At 48.1% G+C, this 17,701-nt stretch overlaps 1 protein-coding gene across 1 annotated transcript in view; it reads left to right on the top strand.

Moving 5' to 3' along the window:
- LOC126161952 (glucose dehydrogenase [FAD, quinone]-like) overlaps positions 1 to 17,701 on the top strand; it is a 210,591-nt gene that overhangs the window by 172,691 nt on the left and 20,199 nt on the right. Inside the window, exon 3 of the mRNA XM_049918132.1 lies at positions 15,261 to 15,633. Coding sequence (XP_049774089.1) covers positions 15,274 to 15,633 — 360 coding nt within the window. The 5' untranslated portion in view covers positions 15,261 to 15,273. The remainder of the gene's footprint in view (positions 1 to 15,260; positions 15,634 to 17,701) is intronic.

Below are 17,701 nucleotides of genomic sequence, written 5' to 3' on the forward strand. Positions count from 1 at the left end.
ACCGCGGGACCGCTACGGTCACAGGTTCGAATCCTGCCTCGGGCATGGATGTGTTTGATGTGCTTAGGTTAGTTAGGTTTAAGTAGTTCTAAGTCCAAGGGGACTGATGACCTTAGAAGTTGTCCCATAGAGCTCAGAGCCATTTGAACCATTTTTTTTTTTTTTTTTTGTCAGTCCCATCTGATGCGGATACCACGTCGCACAGTAATACTCCAGAATAGGGCGGACAAGTGTAGTGTAAGGAGTCTCTTTGCCGCAGTCTTTGGTTTGCTCTACCCACAATATTATCTATGTGATCGTTCCAATTTAGGTTATTATTAATTGTAATCCCTTAAGTATTTAGTTGAATTTACAGTCTTAAGATTTGTGTGACTTATCGCGTAATCGAAATTTAGCGGGGTTCTTTTACTACACTTATGAATAACTTCACACTTTTCTTTATTCGGGATCAATTGCCACTTTTCGCACCATACAGATATCTTATCTAAACCATTTTGCAGTTTGCTTTGGTCATTTGATGACTTTACAAGACGGTAAATGACAGCGTAATCCGAAAACAATCTAATAAGGCTACTCAGATTGTCTCCTATGTCGTTAATAGAGATCAGAAACAATGGAGGGCCTATAACACTTCCCTGGGGAACGCTGGGTATTACTTCTGTTTTACTCGATGACTTTCCGTCTATTACAACGAACTGTTACCTTCCTGATAGGAAATCACGAATCCAGTCGCGCAACTGAGGCGATATTCCGTAGACACGCAGTTTGGTTAGGGGACGCTTGTGAGGGACGGTGACGAAATCTTTATGGAAATCTAAAAATACGGAATCAGTCTGACATCCCCTGTCGATAGCACTCATTACTGCATGAGTATAAAGAGCTAGTTGTGTTTTACAAGGACGATGTTTTCTGAATCTGTGCTATGTATCAATAAATCGTTTCCTTCGAGGTAATTCATAATGTCCGAACACAGTATATGTTCCAAAACCCTACTGAAAATTGGCGTTAGTGGTACGGGCCTGTAATTCAGCAGATTACTTCTGTTTCCCGTTTTGGGTATTGGTGTGACATGAGCAATTTTCCAGTCTTCAGGTAAGGATCTTTCTTTGAGCGAGGGTCTTTAGGTACGGATCATTCTGTGAGCGAGCGGTTGTACATAATTGCTAAATATGGAGGTATTGTATCAGCATACTCTGAGAGGAATCTGACTGGTATACAGTCGGGAGAGGAGGCCTTGCCTTTATTAAGTGATTTAAGGTGCTTTGCTACACCGAGGATATCTGCTTCTTTGTTTCTCATCTTGGCAGTTGTCCTTGATTGGAATTCAGGAATATTTACTCCGTCTTCTTTGCTGAAGCAGTTTCTGAAAACCGTGTTTAATAACTCCGCCTTAGTGGCTCTGTCATCAATGACTTCACCATTGGTATCGCGCAGTGAAGGTATTGATTGCGTCTTGCCACTGGTGTGCATTATGTATGACCAAAATCTCTTTGGGTTTTCTGCCACACAGTTAAGTATGAATTGTAGAGCAGTAATGCAGATGTAGCTGTCCGCTAAAATGCCCGCTACAGCTTACCTCTGGTATAGTTGGGGCGACTTGTCTCAGCCCGCTCACCCTCTGTATCCGGCAAGGTCATTACCGAGCAGTGGGGGGAAGTGGCAGGTTTTCACTGTGGCGGGCTGTATTTAGTTGTCAAATTACCAGATAAGCGTGAAAAACTCGAAGAGATTCTTTCGAAAGCACAAATTTGCCGTGAGTTGTTTAGCGAGCGACATTCTCCGCGGGGACGCTCAGACGCCGTGCGCTGGCTGCGCTGCGAGTGGGGCGGCGAAGCGCTGCAGCGGCGGGTTGGGTTCGGTTGCATTCAGAGGCCGTGGGGCGGCTGCACGTGGCGGCTGCATTGTGCCGATGCAGCTGCAGCTGGGGGAGCCGCGGCCGACGCCTCGCTGCAGTAATTAAAGCGCAGACTCTACTCAGAACATTACACGGGCCCCGCCCCTGGCGGAAACCATTCTGCACGCCGCAGTTTCATAATACTCACTCGCTCGCCTGTCCCAAGTACAATCGTACGACCACTGACTGACGTGAAATCCTTTCATCTGCCCAGCTGGCCAAAAAACAAAGTAGGTAGTCACAAAAATCGAAGGGATATATTTCAAATACTTCTTCGAAACGTCGTGCTTGTAAAAGAGTAATGTATAGTGTGCACTAAGTGGGCGTTAAAGGGCTATACACTCCCTAAATCTTATTCTATAACAATGAACGGATTTTGCTCTCACGTTGCACAAATTGTTGAGGCGTATCAAGACAGCCACGCCACTCGGAAGTAGCCGAAATGCACGCGTTACACACGCCGGCTGGCGTGAGGTCTGAAACAGGATACGTAATGAATGCTATAAAGAAAAGTACGTAGCTGCTGTTATACTTAACTTTAATCCATCATTTGTATACAGCATTCTTGATGATACAAGTGAGACTCTCTCTAGATATGGTTAATGGCGCCTTGCTAGGTTGTAGCCATGGACTTAGCTGAAGGCTACTCTATCTCTCGGCAAATGAGAGAAAGGCTTCGTCAGTATAGTCGCTAGCAAAGTCGTCGTACAACTGGGGCGAGTCCTAGTACGTCTCTCTAGACCTGCCGTGTGGTGGCGCTCGGTCTGCAATTACTGACAGTGGCGACACGCGGGTCCGACATGTACTAATGGACCGCGGCCGATTTAAAGCTACCACCTAGCAAGTGTGGTGTCTGGCGGTGACACCACACAAATACTGTGCACGAGGATCACTCATTTCCCCGGTTAAATGTTGTCTTGAAAACTAGCATACAGAAATGGAGAGAAATGGAACTGTTGTGGGTTGGCAGGAGAGCCAACACTGGGTATGAGAGGAAGCCGAAAGGCACGCGTTTTAGCTCACGCAGGCTGGCGTGAGGTCTGGAACAGGACAAGGAAATTAGACTTTAGAAAAACGGACGCAGCTGGTGGAATACTTAACTTTAATCCATTAATGATGAGCGTCGCTCTTGACGGTACATGATTACAGTATCAATAGTAACTGGTACTGGCGCCTTGCTAGGTCGTAGCAAATGACGTAGCTGAAGGCTATACTAACTATCGTCTCGGCAAATGAGAGCGTATTTTGTCAGTGAACCATCGCTAGCAAAGTCGGTTGTACAACTGGGGCGAGTGCTAGGAAGTCTCGCTAGACCTGCCGTGTGGCGGCGCTCGGTCTGCAATCACTGATAGTGGCGACACGCGGGTCCGACGTATACTAACGGACCGCGGCCGATTTAAAGGGTACCACCTAGCAAGTGTGGTGTCTGGCGGTGACACCACAGGAACAGTCACTCAATTCCTTATGACTTCAATGTATGGATAAAAAATTACACTAACGTGACAAAAACGTCATGCGATACCTCCTAACACCATGTAGGATCTCCTTTCTGCCGCCGTAGTGCAGTAACTCGACGTGGCATGGACTCAACAAGTCGTTGGACGTTCCCTACAGAAATATTGAGCCATGCTGCGTCTATCCCCGTCCATAATTGCGAAAGTGTTGGACGAGCAGGAGTTTGTGCAAGTACTGAACTCCGGATTATATCAAATAAACGTTCTATGGGTTTCACGTCGTGCTATCTGTGTGGCCAAACTATTCGCTCGAACTGTCCAGAATGTTCTTCAATCCAATTTCGAACCATTGTGACCAGGTGACATGTCGCTTTGTCATGGGAACATGGTTGTCAGTGGTCTCCAAGTACCCGAACATAATCTTAAAGTAGCCAAACACAGCTATTTCGAATGAATGATCGGTTCAATTGGACCACAGGATCCACTGCATTCAATGTAAACACAGCCCACGCCATTATGGAGCCATTACCGGCATGCACAGTGCCTTGTTGAAAAGTTGGGTCTGTGGCTTCGTAGGGTCTGCGACACACTCGAATTATACCATCACCTCTTTCCAACTGAAATATAGACTCATCCGACCTGCCCACGGTTTTCCAATCGTCTTGGCTCCAACCGATATGGTCACGGGCCCAGGAGAGGAGCTGCAAGCGATGTTGTGTTCTTAGCAAAGGCACTCGGTCGTCTACTGCCACAGCCCAATAACACCGAATTTCGCCGCACTGTCTTAACGGATATGTTCGTCGTACGTCCCACATTGATTTATGAAGTTATTTCACAAAGAGTTGCTTGTCTGTTAACACTGACAGCTCTACGCAAACGGCGCTGCTCTCGGTCGATAAGTGAGGACCGTCGCCCACTGCGTTGTCCGTGGTGGGAGGTAATGCCTGAAATTTGGTATCCTCGGCCACACTCTTGACACTCTGGATCTCGGAATACTGAATTCCATAACGGTTTCCGAAATGGAATGCCTCATGCGTATATCTGGAACTACCATTCCGCGTTCAAAGTCTGTTAATCCCCGTCGTGTAGCCGCAATCATGTCGGAAAGCTTTTCACAGGAATCCTGTGAATACAAATGACACCTCTGCCAATGCACTGCCCTTTTAGGCCGGCCGTGGTGGCCAAGCGGTTAAAGGCGCTACAGTGTGGAACCGCGCGGCCGCTACGGTCGCAGGTTAGAATCCTGCCTCGGGCATGGATGTGTGTGATGTCCTTAGGTTAGTTAGGTTTAAGTAGTTCCAAGTTCTAGGAGACTGATGACCTTAGAAGTTAAGTCCCATAGTGCTCAGAGCCATTTGAACCACTGCCCTTTTATATCTTCTATACACGGTACTACCGCCATCTACACTACTCGAAATTGAAATAACAACACCGTGAATTCATTGTCCCAGGAAGGGGAAACTTTATTGACACATTCCTGGGGTCAGATACATCACATGATCACACTGACAGAACCACAGGCACATAGACACAGGCAACAGAGCATGCGCAATGTCGGCACTAGTACAGTGTATATCCACCTTTCGCAGCAATGCAGGCTGCTAGTCTCCCATGGAGACGATCGTAGAGATGCTGGATGTAGTCCTGTGGAACGGCTTGCCATGCCATTTCCACCTGGCGCCTCAGTTGGACCAGCGTTCGTGCTGGACGTGCAGACCGCGTGAGACGACGCTTCATCCAGTCCCAAACATGCTCAATGGGGGACAGATCCGGAGATCTTGCTGGCCAGGGTAGTTGACTTACACCTTCTAGAGCACGTTGGGTGGCACGGGATACATGCGGACGTGAATTGTCCTGTTGGAACAGCAAGTACCCTTGCCGGTCTAGGAATGGTAGAACTATGGGTTCGATGACAGTTTGGATGTACCGTGCACTATTCAGTGTCCCCTCGACGATCACCAGTGGTGTACGGCCAGTGTAGGAGATCGCTCCCCACACCATGATGCCGGGTGTTGGCCCTGTGTGCCTCGGTCGTATGCAGTCCTGATTGTGGCGCTCACCTGCACGGCGCCAAACACGCATACGACCATCATTGGCACGAAGGCAGAAGCGACTCTCATCGCTGAAGACGACACGTCTCCATTCGTCCCTCCATTCACGCCTGTCGCGACACCACTGGAGGCGGGCTGCACGATGTTGGGGCGTGAGCGGAAGACGGCCTAACGGTGTGCGGGACCGTAGCCCAGCTTCATGGAGACGGTTGCGAATGGTCCTCGCCGATACCCCAGGAGCAACAGTGTCCCTAATTTGCTGGGAAGTGGCGGTGCGGTCCCCTACGGCACTGCGTAGGATCCTACGGTCTTGGCGTGCATCCGTGCGTCGCTGCGGTCCGGTCCCAGGTCGACGGGCACGTGCACCTTCCGCCGACCACTGGCGACAACATCGATGTACTGTGGAGACCTCACGCCCCACGTGTTGAGCAATTCGGCGGTACGTCCACCCGGCCTCCCGCATGCCCACTATACGCCCTCGCTCAAAGTCCGTCAACTGCACATACGGTTCACGTCCACGCTGTTGCGGCTGCTACCAGTGTTAAAGACTGCGATGGAGCTCCGTATGCCACGGCAAACTGGCTGACACTGACGGCGGCGGTGCACAAATGCTGCGCAGCTAGCGCCATTCGACGGCCAACACCGCGGTTCCTGGTGTGTCCGCTGTGCCGTGCGTGTGATCATTGCTTGTACAGCCCTCTCGCAGTGTCCGGAGCAAGTATGGTAGGTCTGACACACCGGTGTCAATGTGTTCTTTTTTCCATTTCCAGGAGTGTATATATGTGCATACCGTTATCCTATGTCTTTTATCACCTCAGTGTATAGTGTACAGGTGGGGAGGGGGGGGGGGGCGTTAAAGGTCTATATTCTAGCGCTAACGCTAAACGTTAACATATGAACATGAAGAACGGATTTTTCTCTCACATTGTGCGAGCAATGTACCCAAGAATCACCAGTTTCCCCAACTCAATGATTGCCTGAAAGCTAGCATACAGAAATGGAAAAAATGGAACATTCACTCCATTTCTTATTGCTTGATATTGATAAACAAAGTTATTTGTGTTTGGAAAGGTAGACGCACACATTATTAATAATTTTCAGGTAATATGCCACCTTCGTAACCGTATCCCTATTCAAAACCGATCGTGACTACAAATATGGCTGTTTGAGAACGTGTCTCTTTGCATAGAAAGCTGTATTGTGGGATTCTATGAGTACATGAACTGTGCGCCTGCTTAGATGGGTGGTAACGTGTTCGCCTCCCATGTAAGCGGGCCCGGGTTCGATTCCCGGCCGGGTTGGAGATTTTCTCCACTCGGGGACTGGGTGTTGTGTTGCCCTCATCATCATCATTTCATCCTCATCACCGGGGCGCAAATCGCCCAATGTGGCGTCGAATGAAATAAGACTTGCACTTCGCGGCCGAACTTCCCCGAATAGGGGGCTCCCGACCAGCGATGCCATACGCTCATTTCCATTTCAGTACATGAACTTACGCTTGGCGACGCATAATAGTATCACACGAAAACAAAGGCAAGAAGAAGTCTTGGAAGAATAATAATGAAAGTCGATAATATTCCCATGAATTATAACGTCAACTCACATTCTATAGGGTCAGTGTGAAAGACAAACTGTATTTCGATAAAATCCACATCCGTGTGGATTGCTGCAGTATAGTGTATGTGGAACTATCACACTCACTGCGTGAGACAATGTCTGATTTTTGTTATTTCAAGTGATTAATATTTAGTTACTTTCCTTCACCAAAAAAAGAAAATATAGACCAACATGTGAAAGACAGTTCGACGACTGCTATCATATGCATAATAATTTTAGAATGATTCTAAAAATAGATAATAATCATTGTGCTCTGTTTGAATGGAGGTGCGATGTTTCCGTATCTTCTTTTTGCTGATTCACAACTTCTTGAGTGGTTACTACGATAATAAGCTACACAGAAATAAACATTTCACCTAAGAGGGTCACTGCCTTCTACGTGGAAGGTCCGGGCTCGATTCCCGATACCTCCTTAGATTCTTCTGAGGTTGAGAGGTTGGGAACAGGTCCACTCACCCCTTGTGAGGCCAAATGAGGAGCTGCTTGAATGAAGAGGCTGTGACCTCATCAGGACTCACCTACTGGCAGTAACGACTGGAGATACTGGGGACATGCTGATTACTCATTCCATGATCGTAGTAGACCTCTCACCCTACTGCTACGAAGGCAGGCGTCAGTCAGCCGGGACGGGCCTAAGGGTTAATCTGTGAGTGGTGTCACGTTTACGTTTATTTTCAGGTTATGTTCGCATACTGGCAGTCCTCCAAACGTAAATACATGATTTCTGTAACCGTTCCACTGGGTGACGGAGTATCTGGACACGGCTATTGACCTACTGTAACAAAAAACGATTAACTCGTTTACCCACGGTCCAATCTCTGTATGATTCCGTGCTCACTACACATGTAACTGACGATGTCGTTAAGTTAAAGTTGGAAGACATAGCGGTCGCCTACTGTGGAGCCCCACGTTCAAAAATGTGCTTTTAATGGTTTTCTCTGAAACACTTGTGCCTGCTCCACCATTGTCATCTTATCCGTAACAGATTACAGCGAGTCTTACGGTACAGAGCGGTCAAGCCTCCGACTTCCACGTTGCGTGATGAGGCGCCTACTTGTGCTTTAGCCGTTCTTCGACAGTTTTCCATAGAGTCTCATGACAACAGCATGTTCCGAGATGCTCGTTCCCAGGCGTCAGGCCATATGAATCTACCCTTTGTCGACGTCCCTTATGTCACTGGAGTTCCTTATTTGTAGCCTGTGTTGTCGCTAGAATCAGTACCCATTCGTCTCAGTTTCGTTTATGTGGAGTATTACTACCTCTACCATAACGACCAACACCACCGCCACTACTAATGCTGGCTGGTAGTAGTAGTAGTAGTAGTAGTAGTACAACAAAACAATACGATAATTTATGTACACCGTACCAATTTACGTACTTAAGAGTCGAGTTTTGAATTTTGGTACAGGTAAGTAGCCATGGGCGTGTCGTAGTAATGGTAACCGTTCTGGCATTTGTCTGGCGTAATTTAGGGAAGCCATGGACAATCTAATTCAAGAAGGCCACATGAAGATTGGAACGTCCATCCTTCCCAATGTAATGCCATTCTATTTAAAAAGGTGACATCTCTCTCGGTTTGTCCCTAGTGTATAACACTCTTTTCTAAGAAGTTATTTAACAATTTAAAAAGGTATTGCACTGTTCTCCGTTTCTCACAACAAGCCACTGTGCACGTTACACATCGTTACGCACACTACTTCGTAATATAATATTACATATACTATCAACTGGCAGATAACCCTAAAATTCCCTCCAAACGCCTCAGAAGGGCCAACGCTGCATCCATGTAATCCTAAGCCGATAGGGGTCAAACTGCTGAGGTCGGTCCCTAGACTTATACAATACTTAAACTAACTTATGCTAAGAACAACACACACATTCATGCCCGAGAGAAGAACGCCCAGCGGGAGGGGCCCTGCGATCCGGTACATGGCGCCTCGAACCACGTGGCCACTCCGCGCGGATGGGCGTCACTGCATGCAGATATGGAGGGACATGGTCAGCACACAGGTCTCCGGCCGTTGTCAGCTTTAAAGATTGGAGCCATTACTTCTCAGTCACGTAGCTCCTCAATTCGTCTCAGAAAGGTTCCGTGCACCCGACCGCGAACAGCGCTTGGTAGATCCGACAGCGCTTCGCTTCTGTAATCTGACGCGAACCGGTGTCATCACTGCGGCAAAGCCGCTGGTACGTGAAATGGTAGTTAGCTATATTTTTAGAAATTCTTCCAATCCATCTGTGGGATGACTCAGCAAACCAGTTTCACCTTATTTAGCCATCTTCAGGCTGATCTTAATTTGGTATTTCTTAGGACGATCCTTTAGATAGTGTAGTTAAAGGGCATCGTCGAGTACACCAGGCCAACATCGCCTTCGTTAACCTCAGTAAATACTTTCTAGATGGACGAGAGTGACTTCAAGACCTACCATAACGCGTACACGTTCACATGAGCAAATTATAGAATAAGATGGGGCTTTAGTAGTTAGCATAATGCACCACAGCTGTGGTTAACTGATTTTAACGCAGGCGATGTTGGCCTGATGTACTCGACGATGCCCTTTAGCTACACTGTCTAAAGGATCGTCCTAAGAAACACCAAATTAAGATCAGCCTGAAACGCGTAGTTGATAAATAAAAAAACTAAATTTGTAATAAAGCGATACCAAATGGAACGAGCACGTAAACATTGTTGTGGGGAAGGTGAAACGGTGTGAACACACAAACATACTTGCAAACGGAATGTCTTCAGCATGTATGCCCTTAGGAGTCCTGTCATCAGTTTGTAGCATCCGGCGTATTTTACTTCTGTATTGTTCACATAATTCTTAGTTATGGAATTGATTTCTGGGGAACATAAGCACAAAATATTTACACAATGTTCAGATTAGAGAAAGGGTCCATAATAATAACAACAAAAGAATAGTAATCAAACACTCTGTGATGACTGTTAAAGTCACTTGGACCTTAACTATCCCATACTGGATATAGTGTATTAACAAGTGCGTTTTAACTGTCTTTTTAAAATAAGTTCGTTTTAGTTATTGCTTTATTCTTCTTGGCCAATCTATCAGTTTTATTCTTTTGTAGAAAACACTATTTTGAGATTTGTGTAAATTTTCCTGGAAAATATAAATTCATTGCAGATCTTGTTCCATGATCATGGACAGAGTTGTTTGTGCAGTAATTATCAATATTCTTTTGATGTGCATAACTGATTGGCAAATATACTCACTTTATGTAGTTAAGGTTCAAGTGACTTTAACAGTCATCACAGAGTTACTATTCTTTTGTTGTTATTATTATGGACCCTTTCTTTAATCTGAACATTGTGTAAATATTTTGTGCTTATGTTCCCCAGAAATGAATTCCATAACTAAGAATTATACAATACAGAAGTAAAATACGCCGCATGCTACAAACTGATGACAGGACTCCTAAGGGCATACATGCTGAAGACATTCCGTTTGCAAGTATGTTTGTGTGTTCACACCGTTTCACCTTCCCCACAACAATGTTTACGTGCTCGTTCCATTTCGTATCGCTTTGCAAATTTGAACCTACATACTAAACCGTCCTGGCTCTGCCAAGCAGCACGTGATCAATTCTGTATTCCAGTATCACAGAGTTGTTTTTTCTACTCGTCTGCATTAATTTCTATGTTCTGCATGTAGAGCAAACTACTATACATCACACCAGATGTAAATTCTGTCAATGTCATCATGCATCCTCCTACAGTTATTCAATGACGACACTTTCCCATACACCACTGCATCGTCAGCAAACAGCCGGAGACTACTGCTCACCTGTCCGTCAGGTCATTTATGTATACATAAAAGAACAGCGGATACATCGCATTTTTCTGGGGACTACTGCCGATACACTTGTCTCTGATGAACACTCGTGGCCGAGGACAACATACTGGTTCTGTTGCTTGAGAAGTCTTTGAGCCACTCACATATCTGGGAACCTTTTCCGTATGCTCGTACCTTCGTCGACAGTCTGTAGTGGGCCACACGTAAAATGATTTTCGGAAATTTTGGAATATGGAATCTGCCCGTTGCGCTTCATCCACGGTGCGTAGGATATCATGCGAGGAAAGGTCAAGCTGAGTTTCGTAAAAGCAATGCTTTCTCAAACCATGCCAGTTCGTGGACATAAGTCTCTCAGTCTCAAGAAAGTTTAATACACTCCTGGAAATTGAAATAAGAACACCGTGAATTCATTGTCCCAGGAAGGGGAAACTTTATTGACACATTCCTGGGGTCAGATATATCACATGATTACACTGACAGAACCACAGGCACATAGACACAGGAAACAGAGCATGCACAATGTCGGCACTAGTACAGTGTATATCCACCTTTCGCAGCAATGCAGGCTGCTATTCTCCCATGGAGACGATCGTAAAGATGCTGGATGTAGTCCTGTGGAATGGCTTGCCATGCCATTTCCACCTGGCGCCTCAGTTGGACCAGTGTTCGTGCTGGACGTGCAGACCGCGTGAGACGACGCTTCATCCAGTCCCAAACATGCTCAATGGGGGACAGATCCGGAGATCTTGCTGGCCAGGGTAGTTGACTTACACCTTCTAGAGCACGTTGGGTGGCACGGGATACATGCGGACGTGCATTGTCCTGTTGGAACAGCAAGTTCCCTTGCCGGTCTAGGAATGGTAGAACGATGGGTTCGATGACGGTTTGGATGTACCGTGCACTATTCAGTGTCCCCTCGACGATCACCAGTGGTGTACGGCCAGTGTAGGAGATCGCTCCCCACACCATGATGTCGGGTGTTGGCCCTGTGTGCCTCGGTCGTATGCAGTCCTGATTGTGGCGCTCACCTGCACGGCGCCAAACACGCATACGACCATCATTGGCACCAAGGCAGAAGCGACTCTCATCGCTGAAGACGATACGTCTCCATTCGTCCCTCCATTCACGCCTGTCGTGACACCACTGGAGGCGGGCTGCACGATGTTGGCGCGTGAGCGGAAGACGGCCTAACGGTGTGCGGGACCGTAGCCCAGCTTCATGGAGACGGTTGCGAGTGGTCCTCGCCGATACCCCAGGAACAACAGTGTCCCTAATTTGCTGGGAAGTGGCGGTGCGGTCCCCTACGGCACTGCGTAGGTTCATACGGTCTTGGCGTGCATCCGTGCGTCGCTGCGGTCCGGTCCCAGGTCGACGGGCACGTGCACCTTCCGCCGACCACTGGCGACAACATCGATGTACTGTGGAGACCTCACGCCCCACGTGTTGAGCAATTCGGCGGTACGTCCACCCAGCCTCCCGCATACCCACTATACGCCCTCGCTCAAAGTCCGTCAACTGCACACACGGTTCACGTCCACGCTGTCGCGGCATGCTACCAGTGTTAAAGACTTCGATGGAGCTCCGTATGCCACGGCAAACTGGCTGACACTGACGGCGGCGGTGCACAAATGCTGCGCAGCTAGCGCCATTCGACGGCCAACACCGCGGTTCCTGGTGTGTCCGCTGTGCCGTGCGTGTGATCATTGCTTGTACAGCCCTCTCGCAGTGTCCGGAGCAAGTATGGTGGGTCTGACACACCGATGTCAATGTGTTCTTTTTTCCATTTCCAGGAGTGTATATTCTAACTGAGAATATGTTCGAGGATTCTGCAGCAAACCGAAGTTACGGGTGTTGGTCCGTAATTTTTCGGATCCGTCCTTTTACTCTTCTTAAACTGAAGCGCCAAAGAAACTGCTACACCTGCCTAATATCGTGTACGGCCCATGCGAGCACGCAGAAGTGCGGCACCACGTGGCATGGACTCGACTAATGTCTGCTGGAGGGAACTGATACCACGGATCCATCGGGGCTGCCCATAAATCCGTAAGAGTACGAGGAGGTGAAGATCTCTACTGAACAGGACGTTGCAAGGCATCCCAGATATGCTCAATAATGTTCATGCCTGGGAGGTTTGGTGCCTAGCGGAAGTGTTTAAACTGAGAAGAGTGTTCCTGGAGACACTTATAGCCATTCTGGACGTGTGGGGTGTCGCATTGTCCTGCTAGGATTGCCCAAGTCCGTGGGAATGCAGAGCGGACATGAATGGACGCAGGTGGTCAGACACGATGCTTGCGTACGTGTAAACTGTCAGAGTCGTATCTGGACGTATCAGGGGTCCCATATCACTCCAACTGCACACGCTGTGCACCTTTATAGAACCTCCGCCAGCTTGAACTGTCCCCTGCTGACATGGAGGATTCATCGATTCTCCACACCCATACACATCCATCCGCTCGATACCATTTGAAACCGATCAGGCAACATGTTTTCAGTCATCAACAGTCCAGTGTCGGAGTTAAGCTTTGTGTCGTGCAGTCATGAACGGTACACGAGTGGGCGGCCTTCGGCTCCGATAGCCCATATTGATGACGTTTCGTTGAATGATTCGCATGCTGACACTTGTTGATGGCCCGGCATTGAAATCTGCATCAATTTGCGGAAATGTTGCACTTCTGCCACGTTGAAAGATTCTCTTCAGTCCTCGTTGATCCCGTTCTTCCAGGATTTTTCTCCGGCCGCAGCGATGTTCGTGATTTGATTTACCGGATTCCTGATATTCACGGTACACTCGTGAAATAATGGTACGGGAAAATCCCATCACTACTTCGGAGATGCTGCGTGCCATCGCTTGTGCACCGACCTTAACAGCACGTTCAAACTCGCTGAAATCTTGATAACCTGCCATTGTAGCCGCAGTAGCCGATCTAACGCGCCAGACACTTGTTGTTTTATAGTGGCGTTGCCGACCGTAGGGCCGTATTCTGCCTGTTTATATATCTCTTTATTTGAATACGCATGCCTGTACCAGTTTCTTTGGTGATTCAGTGTATATACAGGCATCACTTACTCATTTTCTCCAGTAGATTGGGACTTTGCGCTGGACGAGAGATTTGCAAAAAATGCAACTTAAGTAAGGGACCAATGCTGAACAATACATTGTGTAAAACCGAATTGAGATCGTATCAAGTAACTTCTCATTTGGGCTCGAGAGGCTGAGTGGACGCCTTCCAGACCTTTCCATAAAATAAAAATCTCATTTTATCACGGGGAATCGATGTTGGAGAGGTAGCCAGGAAGCCGTGGAGACGGGCCCGAAATAAGAATGTACACTGAAGTGACAAAAGTCATGGGATACCATCTAATATCGTTTCTAACCTCCTTTTGCCCGACATAGTGGAAGCACTCGACGTGGTATGGACTCAACAAATCGTTCGAAGTCCCCTGCGGGAATGCGGAGCCATCCTGCCGCTATAACTATTAATAATTGCGGAGTGTTGCCGGAGCAGGATTTTGTGCAAGGACTAGCCTGTCCATCAAGTCCCACAAATGTTCGTTGACATTCATATCGGGCGATCTGGGTGGCCATCATTGGCTCGATCTGTCAGTAATGCTCTTGAAACTAGTCGCGAACAATTGTGGTCGGTGACATGGCGCATTGTCATTCATAAAAATTCCACCGTTGCTCCGGTAGCCAAACATTAGCATTTCCAATCAATAATCGGTTCAGCCCATTCCACGTAAAGACAACCCACACCATTATCGAAGCACCGCCAATTTTGAGAGTGCGTTGCTAACAATTTGGATACATGTCTTTGACTGGTCTGCACCGCAGACGAACCATACCATCAGCTCTTACCAACTGAAATCGTGATTCATCTGACCAGGCCACGGTTTTCCAGTCGTCTGGGATCTAACCGATATGGTCACGAGCCCAGGAGAGGTGCTGCACGCGATACTGTGTTGATAGCAAAGGCACTAGCGTCAGCCCAATAGCGCCGAATTTCATGGCACTGTCCTAACTAATACGTTCGTCGTGCGTCCCACATGGCTTTCTACCGTTATTTCAGTCAGTGTTGCTTGTCTACTAGCAGTGACAACTCTACGCGGGCGAGGCCGCTGTCGGTCGTTAAGTGAAGGCCGTCGGCCAGTGAGTTGCCCGTGGTGAGGGGTAATACCTAAAATCTGGTATTCTCGGCATACTCAGGACACTGTGGATGTCGGAATACTGAATTTAATAACGATTTCCGAAATGGAATGTACCCTGCGTTTAGTTCCAAGTACCATTCCTGTCGTGCGGCCATAATCACGACGGAAACCTTTTCGCATAAATCACCTGAGTGCAAATGACAGCTCTTCCAATGCACTACCCATTTACACCTTTTGTACGCGCCACCGCCGCCAGACCCTGACCTGAGCGCGTGCCGCTGTGCAGGTCGCGCTCGGCGATGTCGGCGCAGTGCAGGAGCTGCGACTTCGGCGACACGCCGCTGCTGGCGGGCGCGTGCGGCGGCGGCGGCGCGTCGGCGTTCATGCTGGCGCTGCAGGCGCTGCTGCAGGCGCGCTGCGACGTGTCGGACGCGTGCGGCCGCGTGGGCCGAGACTCGGCGCAGCTGCCGACCGGCCGCGCCTTCGACTTCATCGTGGTGGGCAGCGGGCCGGCGGGCAGCACGGCTGCCGCGCGCCTCTCCGAGAGCGGCGCCACGGTGCTGCTGCTCGAGGCGGGGCCCGAGGACCCCACCATCTCGCACGTGCCCGCCTTCGCCGTCACGCCCATCCGCACGCGCCTCGACTGGAACCTCACCACGGTTAGTGACCACTCAGCTGCACACTCTAGTCTTGTTTTTTTTAATCTTTATTGCAATACATAATAATAATTGACCCACCACCTTAATGATTAGTGGGGTCCTAATGTTAACACAATGTTATACGGTATTTGCTAATCCTGATGAGCGTGCCCATGACACTGGGCAGGCGAAAACTACTAGTCGCAGCAGGTTCCTATTTTAGTATCTACTTCTAATCCTACTAACTACTAACTACTAACTTACCTACTTCAAATCCGGTGCTGTCATAATCGTGAAGTTGGTGTACCCCAGTCCCCCTAGCCCTGCACGTGGCGACCTGTCCACGCACAGGCGGTACAGGATTAGGGTACTAAGACACGTTCAGTAGTTGGTTCTAATCGCGAAAGTCCCTCAGGTATGCAGTCAGACCTTTACGTGATACCTCATTTGCCAGGTTGTTCAAGGTTTCAAAACTCTCTTCGTGTCTTAGTAGGTCGTATGTGTTATTGTTTGGTAGTTGTTGTCTTAATGTAACTGCTACATCATCGAAAGGGTGGCACTCGTAAACCACATGGTCGGGAGTACCCTCCGATGCGCCACAGTCACACTCAGGTGTAGCCCTTTTCCCAAACCGGCATAGATATGTCTGGTAGGGCTCATGACCAGTGAGGAAATGAATTAGACCCCGGGTTGGTTCGAAGTACTTCATGCCTAATCTTTCTTTAACATTTGGCAAGAGTCTAAAGGTTCTTCTGCCAGATTCATCCATTTCCTATGATTCCTGCCATAAGTCCTCACCCCTTCTCCGTATCTCTCCCTTGTCCCTAACCAGAACTCCCAGTATATTTTCTATTTTCGTGTTGTTCCCTTTCTTAGCCTAGTACCATGCTGCTCGCTCTCGAATTTTAATATACAGGGGACAGAGCCCCGTTATCACTAATAGGGCACCTCCTGGGGAAGTTCTATAAGCCCCCACAAATCTCAACAGCATGTTCCTTTGTATTCTTCTCACTGACACGGCAGGCACCACCCCTGTGAGCCTGTGCGCTCAGACTCCCTATCCATAAGCCACTATTGAAGTTAGTATACTGTTATGGTACAACTTTATTATTTGGGGTGGAAGGTGAAATCTTTTGTATCCTATGGAGATGATGTTATTGAGTACTTGTAATTCTCTTTGGGTTACGGATTTAATGTGCTTCCCGAAGTTCCACTTTTCATCGATGATAACACCCAAGTAGCGAGTGTCATGACGTCTGAGAACTGGTGAGACCCCAATTCTCACTGTAGCATTTCTTACTAGCTGTACTTTCAGCAATAGGTATGTTTATTTGGTTGGTGAAATTGACATTTTAGTATTACTACACCATAGTTGCAATTTCGCCATGGCTCTTTCTATTTTGGGTTCTATGTCTTCGCGGCTCCGGTCGCAAACCTGCAGGAGGAGGTCATCTGCGTAGGCTATCAACTCTAGCACTTCATCATTCTGTCGCAAACTGTCTAGAAGTGGTTCCATGTGGATACCTCAAAACAGGGGACCTAACTCGGAATCTTGGGGACATCCCTTAGTTAAGGTTTTTCCAACTTTACCGCTAGGGGATGATAGCCAGACCTCCCGACCCTCACAATAGCTCCTCAGGCAACCATATAGCTGCCCTGGACACTCTTTCTCCCGCGGGCAGGAGAAGAGCGAAGGCCACCACAGGTTGTCAAAGGCGCCACTGATGTCAACCATGATGCCAACAACGTACTTGTACGGGGTAGAGCCACAGACCTCGGCCGCCACAGCGATTACATCGGTTGCCGATTGCCCCGGCCTGAAGCCGAACTGCCTGCCGCTCATCCCGCACAACACTCGGAGTGCGCTCAGTCTGTCAGCTAGCAATTTCTCGAATAATTTCCCAAAAATGTCTAACAAGCAAATTGGTCTGTAAGACTTAGCTTCAGTTGGGTCTTTATCGGGTCCTTTTTTAATAATCACTACATCGGCTACTTTCCAAGTTTTCGAGAATTATTCCTGTCTAAGACATTCATTGTAAAGGTGGGTAAGTGGAGTTACCAGATTGCCCTAGGAACTTCACCACCTCCG

Source organism: Schistocerca cancellata, chromosome 2 (genome assembly GCF_023864275.1).
Source record: "Schistocerca cancellata isolate TAMUIC-IGC-003103 chromosome 2, iqSchCanc2.1, whole genome shotgun sequence".
Lineage (NCBI taxonomy): Eukaryota > Metazoa > Arthropoda > Insecta > Orthoptera > Acrididae > Schistocerca > Schistocerca cancellata.